Source organism: Phocoena sinus, chromosome 6 (assembly GCF_008692025.1).
Source record: "Phocoena sinus isolate mPhoSin1 chromosome 6, mPhoSin1.pri, whole genome shotgun sequence".
Lineage (NCBI taxonomy): Eukaryota > Metazoa > Chordata > Mammalia > Artiodactyla > Phocoenidae > Phocoena > Phocoena sinus.
In genome coordinates, this window is record NC_045768.1 from 34583788 (window position 1) to 34604637 (window position 20850).

At 47.6% G+C, this 20850-nt stretch overlaps 1 protein-coding gene across 1 annotated transcript in view; it reads right to left on the minus strand.

Moving 5' to 3' along the window:
• Positions 1-7240: 7240 nt before the first annotated feature.
• The window catches only part of CCDC180 (coiled-coil domain containing 180), a 75213-nt gene continuing 61603 nt past the window's right edge, over positions 7241-20850 (minus strand). The window contains 8 exon segments of the mRNA XM_032633865.1: positions 7241-7753; positions 8949-9084; positions 11042-11147; positions 13671-13782; positions 14277-14414; positions 14988-15148; positions 18226-18367; positions 19139-19205. Coding sequence (XP_032489756.1) covers positions 7622-7753; positions 8949-9084; positions 11042-11147; positions 13671-13782; positions 14277-14414; positions 14988-15148; positions 18226-18367; positions 19139-19205 — 994 coding nt within the window. The 3' untranslated portion in view covers positions 7241-7621.

The following is a 20850-nucleotide window of genomic DNA, read 5'->3' on the forward strand; positions in this document are numbered from 1 at the left end:
CGCGTACCACAAAAAATAAAAAAAAATAAAAAATAAAAAATAAAAAAATTTAAAAAATTTAAAAAAAAAAGAAAATGAAAAGACAAACTACAGACTGAGAGAAAATATTTGTAAAACACCTATCTAATAATGGATTATTGTCCGAAATATACAAAGAACTCTTCAAACTCAACAATAAGAAAACAGCTATCCAATTTAAAAATGGTTCTAAGATCTGAAGAGACACCTCAGCAAAGAAGATATAAAGATGGCAAGCAAGCATATCCAAAATGCACAAAGAACTCCTAAAATTCAACAGCATCTTGACAAACAAGGTCTCACAGAGAAAACAAACTCTCACAAACTCAAGAAACAAAACTCAAACAATTTAAAAATGGGCAATAGATCCAAACAGGTATCTCGTCAAAGAAGATAAGCACATGGCAGAAAGCATATGAAAAGATGCTCAACATCATACATCACTAGGGAACTGCAAATTAAAACAACAACGAAATACCACCAAACACCTATCAGAAGGGCTGAATGCGAAAACCGACAGCATCACATGCTGGTGATGGTGTGACACAACATCGCTGGTGGGAAGGCAAAAATGGTACAGTCACCTTGAGAGACAGCTTGGCAGTTTCCTACAAAGCTTAACGTAGTCTCACCAGCAATATGATACAGCAACCATGTTCCTAGGTACTTACCCAACAAGAGTTGAAAACTTACGTCTACACAAAGACCTGCACACAAATATTTAACAGCTTTATTCATAATTGCCCTAAACTGGAGGCTATCAAGGTGCCCTTCAGTAGGTGGCTGAATAAACAAACAGTGCTATGTACATCCATACAACGGAATATTATTCAGAAGTAAAAAGAAATGAGTTATCCAGCCACCAAAAAACGTGGAGGAACTTGAAATACATGTTGCTTAGTGAAAGGAGCCAATCTTAAAAGACCACATAATGTATGATTCCACCTATCTGACATTCTGGAAAGAGCAAAACTATAGAGGGACTGAAAAGATCAGTAGTCAGTGGTTTGAGGGGAGGGAGAGAGGAAAGAATAGGTGGAGCACAGGGGATTTTAAGGTGGTAAAACTATTCTGGGCCATACTGTAATGGTGGATACATGACATTACGAAGTTGTCAAAACTCACCGTATAACAAAAACGGTGAACCCTAATGTAAACTATGGACTTTAGTTGTTAATGTACCAATATTGGTCCATAAATGTTAACAAATGAACCACATTATCGCAAGGTTAAAAAATGGAGTAAATTGCATGGGAGGGACAATGAGAAGGAATATATGGGAACTCTGTGCTATTTCCTCACTTTTTCTATATACTTAAAACTGCTCTAAAATATGAAGTTTATTAAGTATTAAAAAAGTAAATGAATGTGGAATCTAAAATATGACACAAATGAACCTGTCTATGAAACAGAAATAGAATCGGGGACATAGAGAATAGACTGGTGGTTGCCAAGGGGGAGGATGTAGGAGAGGGATGGAGTGTGAGTTTGGGGTTAGCAGATGCAAACTGCTATATAGAGAATGGATAAACAGCAAGGTCCTACGGTATAACACATGGAAATATACTAAACATCCTGTGATAAACCATAATGGAAATAATCTGAAAAAGAATGTATATATATGTGTATAACTGAGTCACTTTGCTGTGCGGCAGCAATTAACACAACACTGTAATTCAACTATGGTTCAATAAAAAATAAATTTAGAAAAGTAAATGAGATAATATTAGATAAAACATATAACAGAACATCAATTCTAGGTTATCCACTTTTATCCTTAATTCACTGAAATTACTTTTATCAGGACCAATTTTTAAATGTAAATTATTTTATTTGGGTCGACATAATTTACTGACTATAGATTCTGTTATTGTAAATTTTAGGGATCATTCTTTCTACCAAGTCAGTTTTCCAGGGTCAAATTATATGTATCAAAATGTTTTCAAATATACTTTTCTTCCACTAATTTTTAGTTAATGATAAAATTTACCACGAGCAGTTTTAACCACTATCAGTTTTATTTTTTGTGGATTATTTTTCCTACTATATTCACCATGAGGGTCAAAAATGGTGGGGGTCAATGCATTCTATTCTTTGACTTATAGAGAAATAATTTTGACACATCTTTTTAAGGAACACGCTGCTTGCTTAAAAGTCCCCGCAATCCCCACTCCACTTATGAAATAGGAAAGGATTTCCCAAGATCTACTTACAAGGGACAAGTAGACAAAAGCCAACAGAGGGCTTCCGTGGTGGCGTAGTGGTTGGGGGTCCGCCTGTCGATGCCGCGGATGCGAGATCGTGCCCCGGTCCGGGAGGATCCCGCGTGCCACGGAGCGGCTGGGCCTGTGCGTCCGGAGCCTGTGCTCCACAACGGGAGAGGCTGCGACGGTGAGAGGCCTGCGTACCGCAAAAAAAAAAAAAAAAAAAAAGCCAACAGGGTGATTTTGATAATTTTGCTGAGAACAAAAAGCAAGGGTCCCACTCATATATCCTGGTTTGGAGCCAAGACTTTTTGTTCTGTCTGTGAATGAATAAACACCAAGAAAAGAGAGGCTGTGGTAGGTGAACAAATGCCCTATGCCTCTGAAAATAACACCAGCTCCTTCTCTTCATCTTGCAGTTCTGTGCAGGGAGAGAGCACTGGTAGTTTTCACAGTTTTCATTCTCCCTTTGCGTAGAAACAGAGATAGTTTGAATACAGGCAGCAATTCACCAAACTAAAGGACTAGAGTTCCTCATCTCTCCTGCAGCTGTAAGAGTGACCAGACGAAGTTCAGGCCAATACCATGTGACCAGAGGTATGATGTGAGATTCTGAGGAGGTCAGATGGTCAGATGGAACTGACAGAGCCGAGGGGGTCCCCTGTGCCCTCATTCTTTTCTCCTTCCTGCCATCTGAAAGGCAGCCATGATGGCTGGTCTAGGCTGGAGCCCCAGCAGGCATTTTGGACCATTTTGATGATGGAAATCATATACTAAGATGCTGGAGCAGGACAGATCATCTATCATCTTCCATGATGGACAGCCCAGGATTAGTATGGACTGCCTGCCTCTAGGGTTCTTTAATATGAGAAAGATATAAATCTCTCTCCCCTGTTTATACCACCATTATTTGGGATTTCTTGATATATGCAGCCGAATCTAATCCTAACCAAAGCATAAGCTTTGCCATTGAATCACTATGTGACCCTGGACAAGACACGTCTCTCCTCTGGCATATATCTCCTTGTCATAGTGGCAGAGGCACCACAAACCAAGTCCAACGTCCAGGGACAGGACTAGTTCTTGTTGGACCCTCAGGGTTCTCATTTGGAAGCAGGGGGTAGAATCACTGTCTTGGCCGAGATGAGGATGCCTCACGCATGAAGAGGACACCTGGGGTGGACAGAGAGAGGGGGCAAGGGAGGCTTCCGAGGTCCTTGGCACTGCCCTTGAAGCCTGCAGATCCTGCTTCTTTGCTCATCTGGGACTGTGGAGAGCAACTGCCTTGAGAGGTCACACAAATAAAGGTGCCTGTTTGGTTTTGCCGTATCCCGGCCTGGGGCTGCAGTTCTAGTGCTGGACGCCAGGGGGCAGGCAGCCTCCTGGGTCTATGGTGTCCACCAAGCTTCGGGGGAGCAACTGGAGCAGAAAGAGTTACACAGAGGTCATTCTGGCTGTCCCCCGGCCTCAGAGGCAACTCGACCTCCTGTTACTAGTGTTCATCTCCACAGACTGAGTTGGTAAAAATCAAGAAGGGGGGTGCTCCCAAATTCTCCCCTTTAATCACTGAGCAGCCAAGCACTCAGCCTGTTCCAGGTGCCCTGGGAGGCCAGGTGCGGTGCTGAAGATGACTGAGTGGTCTCTGCCTGCAAGGAACTCATAGTCTGGAGGGGAGATGGACAAAAGCATGACACCAGGGACATGTGAAAGGAGAGAGCAAGTGCCCTGCCTGAAATGAAGCAGGGTGCCATGAGGGAGGATGAGGGAGTCACTGGGTAGGAGACCCTGAAAGGCCTCCCTGGGGTGACATTTTCTGGGACCGGATGACAAGAGGGAGAAGGCACCACTGGGGCAGAGACTGGCAGGCAGAAGTGGGTTTGGTCAGAGGGTGTAGGGAGGCGGCTGCGGGACTGGAGCGGGGAGCAGGGCAAGGGGAGGAGGGAGGGACTGGGTCATGGGGCCCGCAGCCTATGTTAGCTGTGTATTCCTCTCTGACAACATTGCTCCAAATTTTAGTACCTTAAAACTACAAATATTTAATATCTCACCATTTGTGTGGACTGGGAATCTGTTCACGGCTTAGCTGGGTTGCTCTGCTTCAAGGTGTCTCACAGGCAGGTGCTGTGGCTTCATCTGGGCTCAACTTGGGGAGGACTTGCTCCCAAGTTCATTCACAGGCTGCAGGATTCTGTTCGGACCGAGAGTCTGAGTTCCTTTCTGTCTGTTGGCCTGGGTGCTCCCTCAGTTCGCTCTTGGGTGGACGACTACTCAGCGCAGCTCATAACATGGGTGCTTGCTTTCCCAGATCCAGAGATATAACAGAGAGAGAAAGAGAAAGAGGGAGAGAGGGAGAGAGAGAGAGAGAGAGAGAGAGAGAGAGAGAGCAGTAGAGAGGTGTGGGGCTGGGAAGAGGCAGTGAGCAGGAGGGAGGGAAGGGAGGGGGAGGGAACACAGGCGACAGCAGCTAAGAGGGGAGGGACAGACTGTCTGTCATTACATCTTGGAAGTGACCTATCCTGTGGGTCACAAGCCAGTCACTAACCACTTAGTAGTTGCACAGAGAGTGGAGCTTCCTGGCTGGACGTGGAACACGGGCTGTGCCCCTGGGGATGCCCCGGGAGGCGTGTTCAGCAGGCTCACCCCAGGACTGGGAAAAGTGGCCACATTTTGGAAATGACTCAATGATGAAAAGTGTAGCCTCCCTCTCATCATTAGAAAAGTAAAAATAAGAAAATGGATTAGATATCATTCCTCATCTGCTGAACCAGCAAAAAAATTTCCCCCAAAGCTCCTGAAACTAGAACACTTGGTGTGGATGAGGGAAATGGGCACTGAATCCTCATTGACTCTTCTCCTGGAGGGTGACTTGTGCCGTGTCCCCAGACGCCCTCTCCCTTGACTCAGGGAATCTACTTCTAGAAACCAGAGGCGATGACTACAGATGTGCAGAGTCCATGTTGGGGGATACCTTGTTTCTAAGAGCCCTGCCTGGATTTTTTTTTTTTTTTTTTTGCGGTTCGCAGGCCTCTCACTGTTGTGGCCTCTCCGGTTGCGGAGCACAGGCTCAGCGGTCATGGCTCACGGGCCCAGCCGCTCCGTGGCATGTGGGATCTTCCTGGACTGGGGCACGAACCCGTGTCCCCTGCATCAGCAGGCAGACTCTCAACCACTGCGCCACCAGGGAAGCCGTGACGCCAGGATTTTTATAGTCTTTGTTTTGCTTATTTGGTCCTTTTTTTTTTTTTTGTCTACAATGAATATTCCTTTTGGAATAATACGGAAATCAATGAAAGGCAGCATACTGAGGGGGAAATAAGAAAAGAATGGGAACTTGCTTTTGCCTTGACCCTTCAACCTTGTGGCCTCAGTGCACAAAGGCTGGCCCAGCTGAGCAAGCTGGGCCTCACTGGGTGCAGCGGGCCAGGAGAGTGGAGTTTGCGTCCCCACTGGACAGGTGACAGAACTGGACTCAGAGGGCCACACAGCACTGAAGGATCGGCCCAGGCCTCTCAGTTCTGCGCTCCTTCGGCTCCCTGGCACTGCCACCGTTTGGAGGCTCTGTCTGGGCTGCGGTGGGCCCCCAATACCTGCCCCAGTCCTTACATCCCCCTCCCAGCTGTCCTGCCACAGCAGGCGTGCTTCCTCCAGCCTTCCCTGCCCACTGGGACGTCACCCAGATGAAGGAGGTGGAGAGTCAGTGACCACAGGCTGTCCTGTGCCCAGGTCTGCGTCCTGTTCTCCGTGCATGTGGCCCAGTGTCCGGGAGGAGTGGGTGGCAGGCGCAGAGACTCTGAGGCCGGCAGAGGAGAGAGGTAGCTTTCCTACGTACAAAGCACCCGGGTGCATTCACTGCAGGCTGAGTTTCAGGGGCAGTCAGAGCGGGCTGGAACCCCGGCTGCAGCACTCTCCCGTGGAGTGACTTCGGAGGTATCTTCATTTCTCTGAGTTTCAGTTTTTTATTTACAACATAGGGGTTACGTGGTGACTGCCACCTGTCCCTGGCAGGACTGAATTAGATGGTGTACCTGCAGAGCATGCCGCAAGCTGGAAGGGGCTATGCCGACGTGACGTGCTGCTTTGGGGAAAGAGGGTGCTGTGGCAGAGTGGTGCAAAGGGGCCTGGCTTTAGGTTTGGGAAACCTGCGGCGGTGACGCTGCTGATGCTGCGCTCATATCCCCTTGGCCCACCTGATTCACCTGCAGCTGGGGAGCTGGTCTCCAGCCAGCATCCCTTGAGACCCCCTGCCTGAGGGCGTGTCTGGCACCACGGGAGGTTCCTGTCCCAAAAACTGGCACAAGGGGCAGTGTGGCAGCACTAATGCCAGGCAATTCTCTACCTGCGCTGACAGAGTCAGGTCAGGTGGGAGGCTGTTTTCCAGCGAGGTGGAGCCTGCTCACCCATAGCAGGGGCCACTCCTCAAAGCCCCCTCAGTAGCTTTTCTCCTTCTAGGCTCCCTTTCCCTATGTCCTCACTCGTGCTTCTTGGAATCATCTCCAAAACAAACGACTTGCCTCCAAGTCCTTGTCCACTGCTGGGGAACCCGAACTCTGCTGAGGTTCTGCATTGCCTGTGTCACTTCGAGCTGGTTGCCTTGACCTCCTGGACTTGAGTTTTTACAACTGTAAAATGCGGGCAATACCTACCTCATCGAGTCGTTAAGAGATAAAGCACGTGGAAACTCAGACTGAGGCTACGTTAACATTCAAACTGTGTAGGAGCAGCAGAAGCTCAGGAAGCGGAGGAAGGAGCCTGAACCGCCTGTGTCCACAGGGCACAGAGAGCTGCTGGCACAGTGAGGCCGTGTTGCAATCAAAGAAGAAGAGAAAGAGGACAAGGAAGACGGCAGGATGCAGGTTTCCAAAGACAGTGATCTGAGTCTCACCGGGCTAAAGAGACGCTTAGTAAAGTTAAAGAGGCCTAGAAGATTTCTGCCAAAGTCTTATAATTGGCCAGATTGCCAGACACCCAGCCAACACTGGATGGAGTCTTTATTGGGTCCAGGAATCAGCGCATAGCTGCCGTTAAAACTCACGTTTTGTTAAATGTGCAACATACTCTTTCCCATAAGTTTTAATTTTCCAAGATGAAGTGCCCAGCGTGCCTTTTGGAAGTTATTTCCTCTGAAGTACTGATCTCTATTTTAAGTTAACCATTCCTCTTATCCGCCGTCCTAGCTGACCGTGTGGAATTCCCCCTTTCACCTCTGTGTTCCTCATTGGAAGTGATCTCCACGTGGGCAGGGACCACAACGTGTCCTGGTCACTGTGAAGGTACAGCGCTGGGCATAGAGCAGAGATGGATGGATGGATGGAAGGATGGATGGATGGAAGGAAGAAGGGTGGGTGGATGGATGAGGAGTCCACACAAAATAGGCCTTTATTGGGAGTGGGTTGAGGGTGTCACAAGTACAGGCCCTGGATGGTGCGCACAGAACGCTTCCAGCTGTCCTTCCAGCGCTGAGCCTCCTTCACCTGCAGTGTGCTGTCGTCCTGGATCTTCTTCAACTCCTCTTCAAATGACGCTAAATATTTCTGGGAGCAAGCAGCAGGAGGAAGCCACGTGAGGAAGGGCTTCTGGGCTCTGTGCCCTAGAGGAACGCTGTAACCTGCTGCCAGTTAGCTTTGAACCTACTCCAGGCACCGGCAAGAGTTCCACAGGTCATTTCTCATTACTTTGCCCAATAACCCATCAGGCAGGCCCGGTTATTTCCCACATTTTACAGATTGGGAAACTGAGGCTCACAACCTTGCCTGGGGTTATTTAGCTAGAAAGAGGCTGAGCAGGGACTAGGACCCTGCTCTACCTGATTCTGCACTCTGCCCTCCTTCCTAATCACCATCCCACACTGTAGCCTCCTTGAAGCTCAGGGGTCCTGGCTTCCTTGAGAGGCTGAGCCCACTAGGCCTGAGCCCTCACTGAACTTGGAAGCAGAGTTGTCCCCTCTGCCTGGGTCTTAGCACGGTGGCCTGGGAACTGAGGGCTCTCCAAATACTGGGGTCAGCATATCTCAGGACAAGGTTTCTCTCTCACCAGGAACAAAGGTCCACACATCTTCAGAGCCGAGAGGTCCTGCAGGAGGCCTCAGGGTGCAGCCTCCTCTTCGGGCAGGCCCCATGGGGTCTAACAGGCACTGGGTTCAAATCTTGGCTCTGCCACTCTGCAGTGCCATAGAGGGGGCACACTTCTTTAAGTCTCAGTGTCCGCAGCAGCAACATGGGGACAATTCTACCTTCTTCATGGGCTTGTTACAAGGATCCAATGAGAAGGCTCACGTCGAGAACAGAAACTGCAGCAGGTGCTCAGGAACTGTCCCTTATTCCACCCATTGTCACCCTCTGCTCCCATGGCCTCCATGCCTCTGACTACTCTGTCCCCTCACTCTGTCTCAACTGTTCCTCGGAAAGCCTTCCTTCACACACACACCCCCACCCAAGTCTGGGTGTGGTGTCTCTCGGCTGGGCTCCTACAGCACTGGGGCTCACACCATCAGACCCGAGCTATCATTGGGACTGGACATGACCTGTGGCTCACGCACTGGTGCTTAAGAACATTGGCTGTTCCCAGTGCTGACACTGTGCCCTGGGGCACCCTGACGTGTGTCATCTGCTCCATGGACCAAATGACAGGGCACCTGGTGATAGCAAGCTCCCTCCTTCCCAAGGCAGCCACACCGAGCTGCCCTGCGTTCCCTGGGGTGCACCTACCCCACCCTGTCTCTCCACTCACCAAATAGATAGCATCTCGAGCTTCCACGGATGCCAGGTGGCCCAGGGTCGTTTTGGTGGTGGTGATTGATGGTGTTTTCTGGAGGAGAATCTTGTGTTGGATGGTGGCTTCGGTGGGTTTGATTCCTGGCCACTTCCTACAAACAAACATGCATGAAAAGTCCTACAGGCTTATCTTCATCATTCACAGTGCACCCTTCATCCCTGGTGAAAAAGGTTAGCATTTAAAAATATATATATCATGCTTTAAACGTCTTAATTAAAAGAAAAACCCTGATAATAAACAAATGGGACCTAATGAAACTTAAAAGCTTTTGCACAGCAAAAGAAACCATAAACAAGAGGAAAAGCCAACCCTCAGAATGGGAGAAGATATTTGCAAACGAAGCAACTGACAAAGGACTAATCTTCAAAATTTACAAGCAACTCATGCAGCTCAATATCAAAAAAACAAACAACCCAATCCAAAAATGGGCAGAAGACCTAAATAGACATTTCTCCAAAGAAGATATACAGATTGCCAACAAACACATGAAAGGATTCTCAACATCACTAATCATTAGAGAAATGCAAATCAAAACTACAATGAGGTATCATCTCACACCAGTCAGAATGGCCATAATCAAAAAATCTACAAACAATAAAAGCTGGAGAGGGTGTGAAGAAAAGGGAACCCTCTTGCACTGTTGGTGGGAATGTAAATTGATACAGCCACTATGGAGAACAGTATGGAGGTTCCTTAAAAAACTAAAACTAGAACTACCATACGACCCAGAAATCCCACTACTGGGCATATACCCTGAGAAAACCATAATTCAAAAATAGTCATGTACCACAATGTTCATTGCAGCACTATTTACAATAGCCAGCACATGGAAGCAACCTAAGTGTCCATGACAGATGAATGGATAAAGAAGATGTGGCACATATATACAATAGAATATTACTCAGCCATAAAAAGAAACGAAATTGAGTTATTTGTAGTGAGGTGGATGGACCTAGAGTCTGTCATACAGAGTGAAGTCAGAAAGAGAAAAACAAATACTGTATGTTAACACATATATATGGAATCTAAAAAAAAAAAAGGTTCTAAAGAACCTAGGGGCAAGACAGGAATAAAGACACAGACGTAGAGAATGGAAGTGAGAGAGTGGCATGGACTTATGTACACTACCAAATGTAAAATAGACAGCTAGTGGGAAGCAGCCGCATAGCAGAGGGAGATCAGCTCGGTGCTTTGTGACCACCTAGAGGGGTGGGATAGGGAGGGTGGGAGGGAGACGCAAGAGGGAGGCGATATGGTGATGTATGTATATGTATAGCTGATTCACTTTGTTATACAGCAGAAACTAACACACCATTGTAAAGCAATTATACTCCAATAAAGATGTTAAAAAAAAGAAAAAGAAAAACCCTACTGAGCATTTAACACTAAGCTTCATCAAGTTCTTTTTTGCATTTTCATACAGTTTAAATCCATGTGTATACACAGTTGGGTTCTGCATGGGGAAGGGGAATCCCACACCTCTAGGTGTTTCCCTTTTCTGGGTCTCAGTTCCCTCATCAATTGGCCAGCGAGGTGGCAGTCATCAGTTCCTGGCCTGCTTTTCCTATTCTGCTATAAAACCACTGCTGACAACTTAGCTGGGCAAACCGCTGCCTTACCTCTTCTTCCAGAGTAACTTCTTGGGTCACAGGGGACAAGCACTTTGGTAGCTCTTGTCATACATGATGGACAGCAGTAGTGGATCACAGTGCCACCAGCAATCTGAGAATGTGCCCCACACTGGGACAGGCCTCCATTTCTTTGGGGGCCCCTTTGTGGGTCCTTATCACGTGAACTAATAGCTGCTGAGCTCTTAGTATGTGCCGGGGCACTCCAAGTACCATCTCATTGAACTTTCTCTTCATAATATCATGTAAGGTAGGCTGCCATGCCCATTTCACAGATGAGGAAGCAGGCTTAGGACACAATGCCTTCACCAAGATTACCAGGTTTGTTTGACGTCAGAGCTCGAGCCCCTAACCATTCCACTGCACCACCCCCAGCAAATACAGCCATTTGTGGTATTACTCCCTGCTCTCGGCTCTCACCTGCTCCCTCGTTCAATCAGGGGCTTCTCACTTTCTTCCTCCAGGGAGAGCCCGTTGAGTTTCCTCCGTATTAGGATTGATGTCTTCTGTTTCGGGGGCTCCATCTCTGGCAGGCAAGAGACAGGTTACTGACAGCGGCCTCACCCACAGCCTGAGATCAAGGGGACCCCCGACCTTACATTTAGAGAAATGAGGGCTCGCTCCCCTCTTCCCCACTTGGAGTCTCAGGCAGGAGGCAGAGGCCCCCTCCCAAACAGAAGCCAAATGCACCAGATTCATAGGTGGGGGCCGAGGAGATGGCGGGGGGTCAAAGCTGGAGGGTGTGAAGTATGGTTTGGGCATGGTTCCCAGCTCCAAAGCCCTCAGAATGATGCTCTGACTTTCTTGCAGCTCCTGTGAGCCCCCGAATATGCTTTGTAGAGCCTTCTTTGCCTTATACTAGCTCAAATGAGTCCTGAACTAAGAATTTCTCCTGGAATGCATACATTCAAGGTTGTCCCTCTCATGTCCGGCTCACTGACCTGCCCTTTGACGTGAAGAGAAAGGGGCTCCGTCCTCGCGGTGAGCAGCCCTCTGCACCCTGGTCTGTGTGGATGGCAGGGCCAGGCTGCTTGGCTCAGAGCAGGAGAGGCTCCTATACACCTGGTGCAGGGGGTCTCCCCGGCCTGGCGGTTCCCTCCAAGTTACCGAGGCTGCCTCCCTGCCGGCTCCTCTCACCTGTTCTCCCTCAAGTCTGAACCCCAGGGTCTCTGCAGGCTCTGCTCTCCCAAACCAGGCTCACATTTGCCAAAGAGAGCCCCAACACTGGAAAGTGACCAACGCCTCGAAATTCATATACATTTTGCCCTAGAAAGTCCACTTCTAGGAACCTGTTGCCCCGAAACAGAGAAATATGGATGCAGACGTTCCCTTCAGCACGATTACAGGAGTGAAAAGCTGGACGTGGCCCGACGTGCACCAGAAGGGAACTAATCAGTAACATACGACGCACAGCAACTGAAAGTGCTCAAGGAGGTGGTGACTGGCTTGCCCAATGTCCGCCCAAGGGGAAATTAGCTTACAAAAGAGCACACACTTGTGATCCACCCTCCCATCCCCCCGCTGATATCCACACAGGTCTGTGCCCAGAGGGAAATAAGGAGGAGGACAGCCAATGTCAAGGGCACTTATTTCTGGGTACAATGACCACGTTCTTCTCTTCCTTTGTAACTCATATTGAATTTCTCATTTTACTGTAAGAAATATTCATTGTCTGTCTAATGAAAACTTAAAAATATAAAAATAATATATTTATTTACTTAATAGACTAGTGATAAATGGACAATATTTAATATATGATTTGAATCTTTGTGTAGTTATAAAAGTAATTGGTGCACATTATAAAAAATTTAAACATCACCTAACGGGGAAAAAGAAAAGATTTTAGAAATCTCTCACAGCCCCACTTACCAGAGATGGTCATCAACAGTCTGGTACCTGTCTCTCAGGCTCTGTCGCTCTCATTCTCTGTCTCTGTCTGTCTCTCACACAGACTCATTTACATATATGCGGGGTACATGTTTATATCACATATGTGTTTTTTTAATAGTATCATAGGTAAGTATAATGGTCACCTTGCTTTTTCCTGTGACAGTGTTCCTTCAGGACCTTCTGGTTGGCACATAGAGACCTACCACACCCACTTGAACAGCTGCACGGTACTCCCTCCTACATCTGGACCATAATTTATTGACCCAATCCTCTATATGTAGATATTAACATTGTTTCCAGTTCTTTGCAATTTCAAGCAGTGTTGTGAAGAATCTGCTTGAAAATATATCTTTGAAAAAGTATGTACGTATTTCTGTTGGATAAATTCCCAGGGTTAGAACGACTAGGTCAAAGGCACACACACTCAGGACTTTGAAGGCACCGACAACAGAGTGTTCTCCAAGGGAGTGGGGTGGACGTACACTTCTCCGAGAGGCTGTGTGGTGCTCAGCCTTCCTGACAGCCTCACCAGTGCTGGCTGTCACTGAACTTAAAAGCCTTGCCAGGTTATTGGCGAGAAATGATATCTTAATAATGTTTATACTGACATTTTTCATCATTGGTGAAGTCAAGCATCTTTTAAATTTATTGGCCTTCTGAATTGCATGTTTGTTCTCTATCTCTTTTTACAAATTTGGCCTATTAGAGTTCCACAGGGAACCTAATACCACAGGGATATTAGGCCATTCTCTGACCTGTTAGTTATTAGGAATATTTTTGCAGTTTGTGGTTCGTCTTTCCATATTTTGACATTTTTCCTTGTTTTTGTTTTGGCCACAGAGAAGTGCCAGCCATTCCTTTATGGCTTCTGGCTCTCATACTTAGGAAAGCTGTCCCTACCCCAAGATTATGAAAATATTTAGCATTAGGATTTCATTTTTTATATATAATCTTTGATTTATTTGGGATTTGCTTTTTTAGTTTAAAAAAAGAGAGTTTTAATTAAAACAAACAAAAATTCATCAGTCCCCTCCATAGAGAATGTATTTTCATTCTGGGGGAGTTGGGGGAAAGCAGACGGCCCCCCCACCCCACCCCAGGCCCATCACCCTGTGTCACACCCCCTGGGGCCAGGGCACAAGGCCGGTAGCACACATACTTGCAACCTGGACATCGTCAATGGTGACCACCTCATCCAACTGCAGCAGGAACTTCTCAGTGAAGGCGGCCAAGCTGGCTATGAAAAACCGGCTGTACTTCCGGGTGAACTCCTGGAGGAAACATGGGGAACACGGTGCTGCAGGGAGAGGAACTTGTCTCCAAAGACAGGCTGAGGGAGGATTTGGGGAGCAGCATGTGAGACAAGACCAGGGCCACGTGTCAACTGTGTCCAAGTTAACAGGCATCTGGTCTTCCCCAGGAGGCCTCTCCCTAGAGGGGACTTGGTTTGAAGATAGGCAATGATTCTGAAATGGCCAAGGGACAGACATAGACAATTTACTAAAGAGGAAATAAAACTTGACATGCATCTTGGAAAAGAAGTTCTCATTAGTAATTAATTAAGTTAGAAATTTAAAAATGCAAGTTACAACAGCCAATAAAGACCATCTCCACCTATGACAACTGCCTGCTTTCATATCCTGCTTTGGCCAGGGTGTCAGCAAAGGGCCGTGCTCAGTGCTGTTGCTGGGCTGTCAGTGGGGGTGACCTCTGGAGGGCAGTGCAGCCCTCAGCATCTAGACATGCAGTGGATGGCACTACTGACCTCCAGTTGCTCCCTGGTCACCGCAATCATGGTGTCCAAATCTTCCTGCCTTTTCTCTTCCACTTGACACAGAGACTCCATTTCTTGGAAATGTGCGGGGTGTCCGAGATTTGGGTGGAGCTTCTGGGCATTTTCATCCTTCAGAAAATCCAGAAATCAGTAGGTTTTTTGACCTGGTCTTGAGGTCAGGACCAAAAAGTCACTGGCCTATGTCCTCTGCCAATTATGGCCACGGCCAGACTGATGTGTGCACTGACCTGGGTGTGTGAAGGGCTGAGGAGCGGCAGAGGAGTGGCTGAGGAGGGAAGACAGGGACATGGCTGGAGCTGACTCCAAGGGTTAAGAAGTGGGAGAGCTGAGCATCTGCCCCAGAACAGTCAGGGTTTCAGTCCAATAAAATCAACAGCATCCATGTCCCATGGCTCGAAGGACCATGTGGACAATTACTGTTGATCTCAATGGCCACAGCCCCATAGAACCAGCTGACCTAAAGGTTAAATCCAACAAGGAGCGTGCTGAAGGCCTTCTATGAAGGAGCTGTTGGCTCAGCTCTCGTCTCTCCAGTGCCTAGTGTCCCTCACCCCCATCCAACAATCCCAAGCCTGGCCCACGTCCTTCCCTGGGACTCAGTTCTGCCGACGGCCCACCTCCATTTCTGAACTCCCAGGGCCTCTGGTCCTGGAGAGGAGGGGCTAGTTCAGGGGGCCCCACCTTCCTTCTCTCCAGCTGTTCCTGATAATTCGAGAACTGTCCCCGGATCTCATTGGTGGAGGTGCAATATTTTTTCCAGTGGTGCTCCTTGAAATTTTCCATCACCAGCCAACACACCTGGGGCAATAGCTCCTCAAATCTCCTCATCTGGGCCCGTAATTCTGTAGGAATTGGGGGTGGGGGACCAGGGGTGAGCACAGAGCAGAGCCAAGTCGCTGTGGCAATCTCTCCAACAAAGGCTCAAAGCAGCTTCCCAAAGAGAAAGCCTTGGTCTACAGTGTGGTAATAGTTATTCCATCAAAAGGGGTCCTGTGGTCAAACCAGCATTAAAAGTCCTGGATTAAACAAGTTCAAAGGACTTCTTTTCTACTCTCTGCAGGACTTTCCAGTGCTTTTAAAATGCACTGCATCTTTCAGCAGTTCTGTCTCATCCATTCTCTCTTCAAATATCGCCTTGACTCTAAGTCTCCTCCTCTCCCTCTAGACCTCTAAATAGCTGCATGCCAGACCTACTCTTTCTTCCATTTCTCTCCACCTCTCTCCCGTATTTCCATTTCTTTGTTTTTCTGTCTGCATTTTGGCTATTTTCTTTGGTATTAAAGCCATTCATAAGTTTAAAATTTCAATGATTTATTTTTCCAATATAGAAGTTTGATTTGGTTCTCGTTCATATTTACTTGGCCATTTTAATAGTCTTTTGCTCCTTACTCAAGTTTCCAATTTCCTCTTTTATTTAACTCTAAATAAATACATTATTTTATATTCTGTGTCTGATACATTCAATATCTGAAGTCTTTACTGGTCTCATTCTGCTGCCTCATGCTCAAGGTGCCTTTTTCTGTGTGTGTGTGTGTGTGTGTGTGTGTGTGTGTGTGTGTGTGTGTGTGTTACGGTGAACTCTTTTTTTTATTTGCGGTACGCGAGCCTCTCACTGTTGTGGCCTCTCCCGTTGTGGAGCACAGGCTCAGCGGCCATGGCTCACGGGCCCAGCCGCTCCGCGGCATGTGGGATCTTCCCGGACTGGGGCACAAACCCGTGTCCTCAGTATCGGCAGGAGGACTCTCAACCACTGCGCCACCAGGGAAGCCCTGTGGTGAACTCTTATTCTGGGCATTTTATTTGTGGGAATCCCTGGAGGCCTGAACTGAAGGTGGGCTTTTCTGGAGAGGATTTGTAGTATCTCTACTAAACAAGCATCTGGGTATGACTAACTCAAAATCATTTTAAGCTAAGGTATCAGCTAGAGGTCTTATGGATGATCCACAAACACAAAGTTGAATTTAGGTTTGTCTAAATGTGACTTCAGGTTTAAACACCACATAAGAGCTGGCTTACAGCTATGGATTTTCAATGGAGTTTTTCTTCTTCTTTATCCAGTGCCACGGCTTATAACAAGACAGTTTCCTTCTAGTCACTGGGGGAGAAGGGGATATGGTTTCTGTCTCATTCTCCTTACTATGCAGATGGAGCCCTGTGGAGACCCAGTTTTCTGTGGCTTGTGCCCTTTCAGACTGCCCACCTTGGGTCGTCGGGTGCTTGGTCTCTGTTCCCAGTGTCCTGGAGGCCATGGAAACAGAGGCTCAAGTGGACCTGGGAGTCAGCAAAGCCCTCATGGCAATAGCCAGAGTCACTGCTCAATTTCTCTCTGATTTCCTATTCTCACTTAATCTTGGAGCCCTGTATGTTTCTTACTTTATAGCTAGCTCATCCATGCATTTAAAAGTTTACCGCAAAAGTGTTATATCCAGGATTTTTACATGTTTTCAGTGGGAGAGTTGGTCAGGATACTGGACTCCCTGAAGGAAATGGAAGTCTTCATTTAATGTGAACTGTCAATCTGCCCGAGAGGGACGTAACCTGCAGCATTTCTCAAACCCATCTGACCAGGGAACCCCTCTTTCGAGGAAGATCACATAGGATGGGCTCCCACAGAGTTCACATGGGGAAACTCTGAGCTAGAGAAACAAAATGCTGCCCGTAGTTTCAGTTCCAGTCATTCTACAGCTACAGTAATGAGAGCCACTGCTGTGATTTCCCCTGCATATGGCAGGGCTGTGAGGGGCTTAATCCTCAAAAAAGCCTTGCATGGTGGGTATTATCCTTGTCTCCATTTACAGGCAAGAGAAGGTGACTCGGTCAAGGTCATATGGCTGGGAGATGGCAGTGCTGGGTCTTGACCCCAGGTCTGGCCGTCCCCTAATCCTCTCCCTCTTCTACCTGTGCTGCCCCTCAACCAACACAGAAGGCCTGTGATGGGCCCTCAGGTTCCCTGCCTTACAAGCAGAAATAATCAGGACTTATGACTGCATAAAACACACATAGCTGTGGACATGGAGAAATAGGAACGGGGGCGGGACCTATGGGTGTGTTTTCACAGCTCCCTTTAGGTCGTTATAATAAACATAAACGGCAAGATGTATCCTGCCTGCCTCTTTTCATGTCCCTATTCTCTAGGAGGCTATGTCTATCAAGTTCATCATAGCCCAAACCCAGCACAGGCCAGGCATTCAGTAGGCACTGTGGAAGGATTTTTCAAATGATTAAATACAGAGGCACCATAAGACCCAGCAGTTCTCCTCCTAGTTATAAACCCAAGAGAAATGAAATCACACGTCCACACACAATATGCACGTGAACGTCTGCAGCAGCAGCATCCATAATTGCCAAAAGGTGGAAACAACCAAATGTCCATCACCGCAAGAATAAATAATACTGCATGACTCCATTCATGTGAAAGCCCAGATAGGAAAATCTATAGAGACAGAAAGTAGATTCGCGGTTGTTTACGGCTGGGGACGTGATGGAGGGACAGTGGGCTCTAAAATTCACAGTGGTGATGGTTGTACAACTCTATGACTATATTAAAAGCCACTGAATGGGTGTAAAGTGTACAATTCAATGTGTTTTAATACATGAAAATTAAATAAAATTAAATGTATTAAATTCATTAAGTGAATGTTTCAATAAAGCTGTAAAAAATATCTATTCAATGAGTGAAACATTTTTAGTGATACAAATCACCATATTTCTCGAGAAAAGTGAATTTTTTTTGGCATTGTTGTTTCTCCCCAGTTAAATCTGATCAAGGTTTTGACCTAATGGTAAGATGTCAGCTTTTCACAGGGAGGCTCCTTTGCCTCCCCAGTGACCTCCAGGTCAGGAAGGCATCATTCAGGCCGTGAGAGGCTCTGTGCCCCCAACCCCACTGGCCTGCAGCCCATCTGCTGGCCACACCCACCTATGAGGCAGGAGTTGTGGTACTCATCAGCCTGGCTGTGGTACACCAGGATCTTCCTGCAGATGTTCTCTGCGCACTGGTCAAAGGTTCCGTACATGCAGTCGGGCCTGGTGATTGAGTGTTTCTCTTTGTGGTAAAACTCCTGCAGGAAAGGGTTGAAAGTGTGGGTGCCAGGCCCCTCCCCAGGGGGCTCTGGCCCGGCATCTTGGCATCCTCCACTGTGCTCTCCTCACCCCCTGGCCTTCTCTACTGCTGTCCTCTCCGCCAGGGTTGCTCCTCCTCCCTGTCTGTCCTTGTCACCACTGTCAGTATCCCAGGGCTGTGCGAGGCATGAGCGAGCCAATGGTATAATTCTAGGTATCTTTCAAGACTAAAATGGGTCTTCCACCCACCAGGCCGAGAGCTTTCTCTGAAGCGCCAAGCTGGGCCACTAATACGGATGACCCAGTCTTTCTCTGAAGACTCACAGCCCAGGGGGAGGCAGACAGGAAGCACAGAGACACCCCCGTGTGGGGTGCGCTGGACCAGGGCCCTGGGTCGCTCCTACTAGAGGTCCCCAGCTCCCACGGCCCCACCCATCCCTCTGTGGTGCCACCATGTCTGTCATCCTCTGCTGGGTGCCGGCCTCTCAGGGACAGAGACGGGGCTTGCTCCTCTTGGCACACCCGGTATCTGACACACAGTAGCCAAGAAATGGTTGGTGGCTGAATAAATGGGTAAATGAATGGATGAGCTTGAATTTCTAGGATGAAAGACAGCACATGAGGTGACAGAAGCTGGGTAGCGTGGTCATGGGGGCTGCAGTCCCCTTTGTTCAGTTTCACCCAAAGGCCATTATCAGCAGAAGGCAGGAGGCAGAGCCCACTGGGGACGTGTGACCAGCGGATGGCAAAGGGGCAGGTAGAGCCCTCACCTCCACCACGGTCATCAGGTGCTCGTTGCTCTCCCAGAGGAGGCTCAGGACGATGCCTTTAAAGTCCCTGCAACACACAGGAGACAGATCCCTGAGAGGCCTTGTCTAATCACACTAAATGGTGTGGACAAAGCCAAAGGGACTGAGCATTCTGAGTACTCAGCAACCCGGCCGGAACTGGAGTTGGACAGCTCGGGATGCCCAAGCATGTCCCCACCTAATATTTCTGTTCATCTAGTTTAATGCCTCTTGCATGTGACAAGCTGAGCTTGGCAGCTTCCAAGTGTCTCTGTTCTCTTTTGTCTTCATCACTTCTTGTAATTACTCATTCCTGCCCCAGGGCCATTGCTCACACTGATTCCTCTCCAGGGAACACCAACTTTCCTCTTGGTCACGTTTGTTCCTGCTCTTCCATAGACCCTGGCTCAGTGGGGATTCCTGACTGCCTTGTTCCAATGCTCTTTGTGGCCCTCAGCTTTACAGCACTCCCCACAGGGGGACTGGGGACTGATCTGTGTGACTGGTCACTAGCCCCATCTCTCCCAGCACCTGGTGAAGTCCACCAGGACACACACTGTGTGTCTGTTTTTGTTCACCACGGAATCCCCTGTCCCATCGCAGTGCCTGCACCTATCAGTGCCTCAGTCTTGGTTGAGGGAAGAACGAATGATTTCTTATAAATATTAGTCGAACGAGCAAGACTGCCTGTAGGACCAAACATCCTCTTTCTGGTACCTCTGGCCTTTGGGTTGACTGTGCGCACACGAGGTCTTTACTGAACAAACCTGCACAGATCCAGTGAATATTCCTGTCGGTTAGGTCAACTGCCTCAACAGTAAGACTGAAATAAGGGGCAGATGTGTTAGAACTGCATGTACCTGTAGGACAGCTATTTTTTCACAGTTTCTATAAAGTGATGCAGTGACTGCTTTACACACACATCAGTTTTGGCATTTTCTAAAATACATGTATATTAGTCATGTGATCTTTCATTTAAAAATTCATTCATCATAATTAAAGAAAGTTAGAAATAAACTGAAAAGCAAGAAGAAAAAAATAAATGCTAACATTTTACTGTATTTCCTTCTGCTGATTTTTAAATTGGTCTGGAGCTAGGTTCATGGGCATTTTACATTCTGCACACTTAAAAGGGTTCCCCCTACATTATGATATCATTTTAAATGGCTGTGTGACACCATCGAGTATGTATGCACCGTGGTTTACAACCCTCCAGTTTTGGACCTTTAGGGTTTTTTTTCCCATTTTTAACTGGGATAAAAAGTATTGCATGGTATATCATGCAAGCGTTTTCTTCTTCATGGATGGTTTCCTTGGTAGAGGGACACACGGACCTGCACAAAAGGCATAAACTTATGGCCTTCACTATACCTTTCCTGACTGCTTTCTGGAAAAGTAATTTGCTGTCTGTTGACCTTGACAAAAACTCTCCCCTCGAGCAAACGTCAGGCTCCTCTGCATGCTTTCACTATACTTTCCCAAATACTTTTCCACTGTGTGGTTCATGACCCTGGCGTGATTTTACTAAGGATAATTTGGAACCTCACTGGCTTCTCGGGGAAACGAGATCTCCCCAAACTGGAGGGGAGACCCCCCCTAAGACCTCTCTCCCCCACCACGCCTATGCTCCTTCTTCCTCCTTTTGCCACCTTCCACCTTCCCTTCAGTTCCCTGGTTTCCTTTGATATGACCCC